An 8,757-nucleotide genomic window follows, 5' to 3' on the forward strand; every position below is an offset into this window, starting at 1 on the left:
AATATAAATGCTTACGTCCATAAAAATGTTAATTTCCTTAAACAGTAATCTGTCCACTATAAATCTTACTGAACACTTGTAAATTTTCTATTAAACTATCCTGGGAGAGCCAGCAGGCTTCCTAAAAGAAACAATCTACCATCTGCTTCATATGATTATATTAGTTGTATTTCCACACTTTATACCCTTAATCCCAGTATTACTCACTGTAGTCTTACCACTGCTACAATAAACAAAAGGCTAAAGAAAAGGCATATATTTGGTGCACCACTAATAAAAAAATGTCCTCATTTCTAGGTATTTTTTGTGCACATCTGTGCTTTTAGACCAAAATAATACCTTTACCCTTGAAAACACAAGCTTAAGTCTACAGAGGCATAATTGTGTTCATAAAAGCATAGTGCACTATTTAGTTACCAGGGCACTAAAAATGCAACCAGTCATTACTGGTCTGAGATAGGATCAAAGAGGAAATGCTTTGTGTGAACTCTGTGAAGCTCCTGGAGAGTTTGAAGGGTCTTCCAAAGTCTGAAAACAAGTAAGTAAATTTGAATAAAATAATTATTTCTGCATAGTATCCAGTGAAATATTTTGTTCAGCAAGCCAACTTTAACGTGTCATCATCCACCAGCAGATAATACCAGTAGTAATGTTCATAAGAAGCCAGGAAAAATAATTTCATTGCTCTGTGACCCTAGCCTACATCCATCACTCAGGTCTTATCAGATTTAAATAGGGACTGAATAATTTTAAAGATCTGATTAATCCAATTAAACAGTAGCAAAGATTGCCTCAGAGGAACAAAAACCTCTACATAATTATTAACACCAACATAGGTGCACCCTCAGACTTCCGTGTGACAGTGTTGAAAATATCCTCCTTGTTAAGAGTGGCAGCTTTGGTACATACAAGCAGCTGAAAAACTTGTGACCTCTTAAATCTCTGGTTGATGCATGTTCTGGACACTGCCTCCAGTTTTGTCAGTCTCCTGACTGCTAAGTTTATACATAATTGATTTCTAAATGGTGTAAGATTGTGCTTAGTGTTATTGCTAGAAGAAGCCCTCCTAATTGCGAAGCCTTTTTTTGTTCTATGTTACAAAAATGCAGGAGTTCTCAGTAGGGAGCCTCCCTGTAGAGACACATCAGATGTGGCTGGAAAAAGCAAAAAACACAATGAAAGCAAAGGAAGAAAGTATCAAACTTACAAAAAAGCACAGCAGTATTTTTTCTCCCTTTGAAGAATGTTTAGTTTATGTTTGCCTTTGAGAAAGCAATCTACACTTCTTTAGCTTAGGGAGAAAAAACCACCAACAAACAACACTTTACAAACCACAACTCCTTGTTAAAGCCAGTGCTGTTAAAAGCTCTTTGGGGGTTTGATCATGAGTCTTCCTGGTGTTTGCAGCATTTTACATACAACACTTTTGTGTCCTCCATGTCCCAGCTTCTCATAAATGAACTAAGATATCTTCAAATGTTCTGTACTTTCATTAAAATAAACTCCTTGGCCACTAGTTGACTCAGAAAACACACAGATGGCTGATATACTGACCCTCCTTTGGTATGGAGTTTATTAAGGACTATCAGAATTAGCCATTAGAGATCTTACTAGCTCAGAGGTAATATAACAGCAACACGCATTGCAAGGTAAGAATTCTAAACAGTAACACAAAATAGAAGCTGAAAATAGTCACAGATCTTGAAGGTTAGCTGTTGGTCAGGACTAGATTAAGGATAACTCAAAGTAAAACTGCAGTATACATTCAAATCATTAAAGCGCAAAGGAGAGAAGAGAGAAGGGAAGAGAAGGGAAGAGAAGGGAAGAGAAGAGAAGGGAAGAGAAGGGAAGAGAAGGGAAGAGAAGGGAAGAGAAGGGAAGAGAAGGGAAGAGAAGGGAAGAGAAGGGAAGAGAAGGGAAGAGAAGGGAAGAGAGGAGAGGAGAGGAGAGGAGAGGAGAGGAGAGGAGAGGAGAGGAGAGGAGAGGAGAGGAGAGGAGAGGAGAGGAGAGGAGAGGAGAGGAGAGGAGAGGAGAGGAGAGGAGAGGAGAGGAGAGGAGAGGAGAGGAGAGGAAGGAGAGGAGAGGAGAGGAGAGGAGAGGAGAGGAGAGGAGAGGAGAGGAGAGGGAAGAGAAGAGAAGAGAAGAGAAGAGAAGAGAAGAGAAGAGAAGAGAAGAGAAGAGAAGAGAAGAGAAGAGAAGAGAAGAGAAGAGAAGAGAAGAGAAGAGAAGAGAAGAGAAGAGAAGAGAAGAGAAGAGAAGAGAAGAGAAGAGAAGAGAAGAGAAGAGAAGAGAAGAGAACAAGGAAGGAAGCAAGGATACAACAAAATGAAAAAACCTAAGCTAGCAATAAGTGATCATGCTTAACTAGGGAGTAAAAAGCATGGCAGGAGCAAGGTGACTCACAGAAGAAAACATATTGACGGGAGGCACAAAACCATTGGCATGGATGAGCTCCAGAGTGACACCACAAGGATATGAGGATTACAAAAACTACTTGAACTTCCAATGACCTCTGCTCTTCAGACAGGCAAATTAGTCCTTAAGAAAGAAGCCTTTAAAAGAGTAGGGCAGCAGTTTCATCCGAGAGAAACCAGCTTTTAAAAAATCTTTTTTTGGGACATTTTTATTAAAACAGTCTGATTGTTTTTGTAGTTCAAGGCAAGATACACATTTCTTTAAAAAGTTTATCTCACTAATTCTGAATACACTAAAACCAAATTGTCCTTATGTTACAAGTCAAGAAAAGGGTTTTCTTTCAGATCCTTAAGGTCAACCTGTGCTTCTAGCAAAAATGCGCCTTCTGTCTTTCGAAGCAGAAATGTTCCCATTTCTGGACTCCAAAGGATGAAGCTTCCCTCTTATATTTCAAGGAAAGTGATTACATTGTAGAGCCAGCATCAGAAATCATTTACCAGCTGAAGTCATAAACTAAAAATTAGTAAAGGAAAGGGGCAATTTGGCCAGTTTCTGTATTGTCTTAATCATGCTCCCAAATTCTAAGGGCAGGCTAAAAGTGGCCTTCCTTCGGGTTTAAGATAAAACAAACATATTTCTAATATTCTGTGCAAAGTTGTTAGATACACCCATTGATGGAAATGTCATCTTCTTGCATCCCAGAGTTAGCCCACCCACTGACTCCAAAAACCTGGGCAGGTAAAGCCTCAATGAGGGGAAAAAGACCTGCCAAGGGGATGGGCTAGCATCTTCTTGTACACATCTACCCTTTCATCACAGGGAACTGGATCCAAGGAAACTGTCACACCACCAGTACAGGGATTATTTTGAAGGGGAAAGGCTGCCAGGGGGGGTGGGGGGACACCCTCTGTGCTGTCTCTACTGAAACCGTTCTGCTGCTCTGTACTGCTGCTGGGGCAGGGTGTAACATGCAGCCTCGGACTGCACAGCCTCTTGGCACACAGGTGCTCAGGAAGGGATCTTTTCCCTTCCCCATTTCCCTGGGCTGTTTTGGATGTAACATGGACAAAATTGGATAAAATACAGGCATTGGCCTGGGAGCTGGAATCAGCACCAGGCACTTGCACCTCTTTTATCTGGGTATCAATAGGCTTTTTGCCCAGATCCAGAAGGTTTAACATTCTGTGCTAGCCTCCAAACATGAGCAGTAACTAGAAAATGCAAAAACCTAAATTCTAGTTGGAATAATTTATTACTGCATTACCAGAAGCCGTTTCCTTTATTTTTATTTGGAAAAATGGTTGTATTTTGGGCAAGTTTATCTGACGAGTAGTGCTACAACTATGGTTAACTCCTGGCAACATACAATTGCTCTAGCAAAGAAACAACATAGTCACTCTCAATGTCAATATATTAGTAGGTTGAACCTGGTTCTGAGTATGGTATTTCTGGTTTTCCAGCTTCCTTAAGCCAATGACAAAAAATTATTTTCTGAAAACAGCTGTAAAAGGATCCTACACCGAGATTTCATATCAACAGCAAAGAAAACACTCAGGTATATGTCAGTCTTCAGTGACAAGCAGTTGAAAAGATAATCCAAAATTACAATATAACCAATTAATATCATAGTCTACACACACAAAACGTTTTTTGCAGGCAAAATGAAATAGCATCAGAGGCAACCATGAAGGGATTTCAATCACGTGCCTCCTGCGTCCTTCCACCCAATGGGAGGCAAGACCCAAACCAGTCTTAGGGGCTTGACTTCCAAAGAAGCTCAATTCTAAGTGCATAATAGTCACAAATCCCAGCAACTGCTTAAATTACTTCCCCTGGATACCATGCTGCCTAGTGCAGATCCTACTTTTGCCCCACACCTCACATAGGGGCCTTCAGTTCCCAGCTAGGCAAGATGGGGGGAGGCCCCCCCTCAGGACCATGAGGAGGGACTGCTACTGAATCTGCACCCACCATTCCATTTAAATCCGCTCAGGTAATGGCACAGGTATTTTTAAAGGGGAAATTAATTCAAATGTTGCTCATTTTGTAAGTCAAAACTTGAAAAAATTATGGTATTGCTTTTACTAGCTTTGATCATTTGTCTTGGGAATCAGATCACTTTTGATTTCCGAGCTGAAAGCTTACAAAATTTTCTAAATAAAATATATTCTATATGATATAAATGTTTCAATAGAAACAGAGCTTAAAATGTTCTTTTACAATGTTTACAGACTGCATTAAAATGTTTTGTCAAAGCACTGAAAGAATATTTAAGTTCAAGTTAATAAGTAAATAAAAAAATACATCAATGGCACTTTTTTCTTCTCCTGTTTATAATGAGTTCTCTCACATCTACACTGGGAAATGTTTATTTTTAACAAAATTCAAAAATAATTATTGTTCTTATAATAATCTTACACCCAGCTCCTAATTTTATAATTAAAAATCTCTTCATTAACACCACATTCAAAAAGTAAGTTCAAGTACGGAATTAGGTGCAAAGTTTTAACAGCTTGTAGACAGAATTAAGTGGAAAGTTTTAATAGCTTGAAGGTATGTATACTTGATACTCTTAGCTGCAGAGAGGGATAGCAACAGTTATAATACTAAAGAAAAATAAACGTAAATCTAGCTGTAGGTAGAGCCATATAAAAGAGTTCATTTAAGCTGATTATTTCTATGAGCCTTGCTTTTATTCTAACATTTTGTTTTCTATACAGACTATTTTGCTTTTTAAAAAATATGGGTTAGCTGTTAGACATTCTAACCATTCAAACAGAAATGTTAAAGTTTTAATAGTTGTAAACCTTCTAGGGTGATAAATGAAAGATAATAACCCCTTGATCAATGTAACTTTTATTTATTCATCTGGGAACATGGTAAGGATATCATAGGCAACAACGCTGCCTAGGAGAACATGGATGTCACATAAACTGTTTTGGCAGAAACACGCATGTAAATAATCATCCAAATAACCACCTCACTATTTCTATCTTTAAAACAAAACAAAAACAACCAACAAACAATGACAACAAAAACCCAACCAACCAAAAACCAATAGGGAAAAAAAACCTAAGAAGTAAACAAACAGCCTAGAACAGTATCTATTTAGTATCTATGCCAGCCACGTCTCCCTGATTTTCAAAGTTGTAATACTTAGCACTGACGATGGCACCTTTCATTTGCAAACACATTACAAACATGAACTGACTGTAATTATAACACAATACCTCACCACAGCTAATCAATGCAACTGCCTGCTCTTCTCTCAGCCTAGGGGAGTGGCTGAAGTAAGTTTGTGCTACCAGCTCCCTGTATGACACTGTCAGCATCCTGCAAAGTGCTACACCTAGAAGTAAGTTTAACACGAAGTGACTGACCAAAGTACGACATAAAATCAAGCAGGTTTTTCCTCTCAGTGCTAGTATTTTGTTGTATAATCCAGGAAGAACCAACCAGGGCAGGATGCAATTTAATGTAAACCATTTGGAGTGAAAGGTGTTATTTTGCCTAATGAAATCTCCCCCTCACAGTCAAGCTCACAGACAGAGTCGGTAACAATCTCACGGTCAGGGGAGATCTGGGACATCCTATCAAAAGGGTCCCCACGATTTTCCTCACAGTCAACCACATTTGGGATCATGTTAACATAAGCAGTCACTATCTCCTTATGGAAAAGGGTGTCCTGGTTGTAAGAGATAAGCTCGTTACTTATATTAACAGTCTCCACTGCAGTACTAGAGCAAAACTGACCACATCCCAGGAGGTTGGAGAAGACCTTTCTAAAGTCAGCATTGAAGGCATAGATGATGGGGTTGAGAGAAGAGTTGGCCCAGCCAAACCAGACGAAGACATTAAAGGTGGTCTCACTGACACAGGGAAGGCCAGCATGGGGGTCACTGGGTGGGCTCTCACAGAAGGGAACCATGCAGTTCAAGATGAAGAATGGCAACCAGCAGCAGACAAAGACACCCATTATGATGGATAGAGTCTTCAACACCTTGGTCTCTTTCCTGATGGAGGACTTGAGGCTGGTGTGGTGGTGGCAGTCCACATGGCTGCTCCGGCAGCTCTGCGCGTGCTCAGCTGCCCTCTCCAGGGAAGAGATCCGGCGAATCTGCACCTGGGCAATGCGGTAGATTCGAGTGTAGGTAACTATCATGATAGCCACTGGGATATAAAAACTGATCAAGGAGGAGGAAATGGCGTAAGTCCTGTTGAGGCTGGAATCACAGCTCTCTGACGGTGCAGTAAGGGTATCATTGCTGCCAGAGGTCCCATCAGAGGGTATCACTGCCGCCAATGCCACCCACGTGGTGCCCATGTCTTCTGTCCAGGTGGTGACAGCACCTGCTGCTGCCCAGCCAGTGCCAAACCCATCTCCAATATCAGCAGCAGCAACAACATTCCCGCCTTTGTGCCAGTTGAGCTGGACAGGGATGAAAGAGATAAGCACAGACAGAGCCCACGCCACGCTGATCATCACCAGAGCCAGTCCCTGGGTCATCTTCCTCTCATAGCGGAAAGGGCTGGAAATAGCCCAGTACCTGTCCACGCTAATCACACACAGGTTCAGGATGGAGGCTGTGGAGCACATGATATCAAAGGCCACCCAGATGTCGCAAAAAGCCCCAAAGGGCCAGTAGCCAGCCACCTCAGTCACTGCCTTCCAGGGCATGACTAGCACCGCCACCAGCAGGTCCGAGACAGCCAGGGACACGATGAAGATGTTGGTGACCTTGCTCCGCAGGTGCCGGTAGCGGACGATGGCCGCGCACACCAGCACGTTCCCAAAGAGCGTCCAGAGGATGAGCAGAGTCAGCAGGCTGCCCGCCGCCACCTGCGCTGCCCCGGGGGGACCCGCCGCCCCCCGCGCCCCAGCGGGGCTCCCGGCCGCTGGCGGCAGCGGGCTCCGGCCGCCCCGCAGCATGGCTGGCGGCTCCCGCCGGCGCGCCGAGCAGCCAGCGCCGCCCCGCCGTCCGGCCCATGGGGCCGCTGCCCCCCCGCCCCGCCGCCACCCCTGCCGGAGACCCCCGCCCTGGCCCGCAAGCTCCGCGGCCCCCGTCTGGGGTCTCTGCCCCGGGGCGCCGGGCTGGGGTCCTCGCCCCACAGCTCAACGCATTCCCCTGCTTGGGATATCTGCCTCCGGTTGGGGTCCCAGCCTCGCAGCTCCGCGCCTCCCTGCTCGGGGTCCTGCTCCCTGCTCCCGTTTGAGGTCCGCGCTCCGCAGTTCGGCGCGTTCCCTGTCCCGCAACTCCCGGCTGGAGTCCCCGCTCCGCGTCCCCCCGCTTGCGCTCCCCGCTCGGCGGCTCCGCGCTCCCCCCGGCTCGGGGTCCCCGCTTCTCCGCTCAGCGCGCCTCTCTCCTCGGGCTCACCGCTCCGCGGCTCGGCGCGCACTCTGCTCGGGGCGCCCACACCGCGCCCGCTCCTCGAGGTGCCTTCTCCGCGCTGCGCGGCTCCAGCCCGCGCTGGCGGTTCCGCCCGCCCCGCACCCCCCGGGGCTTCCCAGCGCGGCGGAGCAGCGCTCCCGCTGCCGGCTGCCGGCTCCCCGCTCCCCCCTGCCCGGGCCGGCCCTCCCGCCCCCGTAGCCCTCTGAGCATGCTCCGCCGTCGGGGACGCCCCGTCCGGGCAGCGGGGTTTGGCGGGGACGGGACGGGACGGGAGAGGAGGGGAGGGGGCGGCGGGGCCGGAGCCCCGCAGCGCTGCTTTCCTACCTTCCGAAACCGAGGCACCCTTGCAATTTTTTGCAGCCGTCGCCGGCTTTGTGCGGAGGGAAGAGCGCGGTCCCACCGCCGGGAATAGGGAAATAACCCCCTCTCTCCCCGCCGCCGGTATCCCCGGAGGAAGCGGGGCTGTAGGGAACGCGCACCGGCACAGCTCGCTCGGCCTCTCGCTGGAACCTGGCGGGGCTGAAAGTTGCGGTGGGGGGAGCGGGACGGGTTAGGTTTCTTCTGTAGGGATGGGAAACATAGCCTAAATCCGTAATTGCTCCAGAAAGTTCTGCTGGACGACTTAGATGTGTTATAGGCAAGAAACCCGGGAAACGCAATCAGATTCTCTCCTTCCATGTCTTTTCTGGGATGAGTTTTTCCTCTGGCTGCGGCTCCGGCGCGGCCGCAGAGCGGAGACCTGACCCCGCAGTAGCTGTGGCAGAGCGGTGCCTTGGGCTCGCCAAGCACTCGTGTCACTCCTGCGTTGCAGAGAACATGCTTTAGTGGTTTATTGTTTTTTAATTCAAAATATTACGGATTTAGAATGATGGAATCATAGAATCGTTTTGGTTGGAAGAGACCTTTAAGATCATCAAGTCCAACCCTTAACCATGTCCCTAAGTACCCTATC

At 46.3% G+C, this 8,757-nt stretch overlaps 1 protein-coding gene across 1 annotated transcript; it reads right to left on the reverse strand.

Moving 5' to 3' along the window:
* Window positions 1-5,369: 5,369 nt before the first annotated feature.
* Window positions 5,370-7,345, reverse strand: DRD5 (dopamine receptor D5). Its single transcript, XM_051617856.1, has one exon. The coding sequence runs from the start codon at window positions 7,343-7,345 to the stop codon at window positions 5,888-5,890; it is 1,458 nt and encodes a 485-aa protein (XP_051473816.1). The 3' UTR covers window positions 5,370-5,887.
* Between the last annotated feature and the right edge of the window lie 1,412 nt (window positions 7,346-8,757).

The sequence above is a fragment of the Apus apus genome, chromosome 4 (genome assembly GCF_020740795.1).
Source record: "Apus apus isolate bApuApu2 chromosome 4, bApuApu2.pri.cur, whole genome shotgun sequence".
Lineage (NCBI taxonomy): Eukaryota > Metazoa > Chordata > Aves > Apodiformes > Apodidae > Apus > Apus apus.

Excerpts from the sequence above, each read along its gene's own strand:
- DRD5 (XM_051617856.1), bottom strand. The coding sequence starts at position 7,345 with ATGCTGCGGGGCGGCCGGAGCCCGCTGCCGCCAGCGGCCGGGAGCCCC.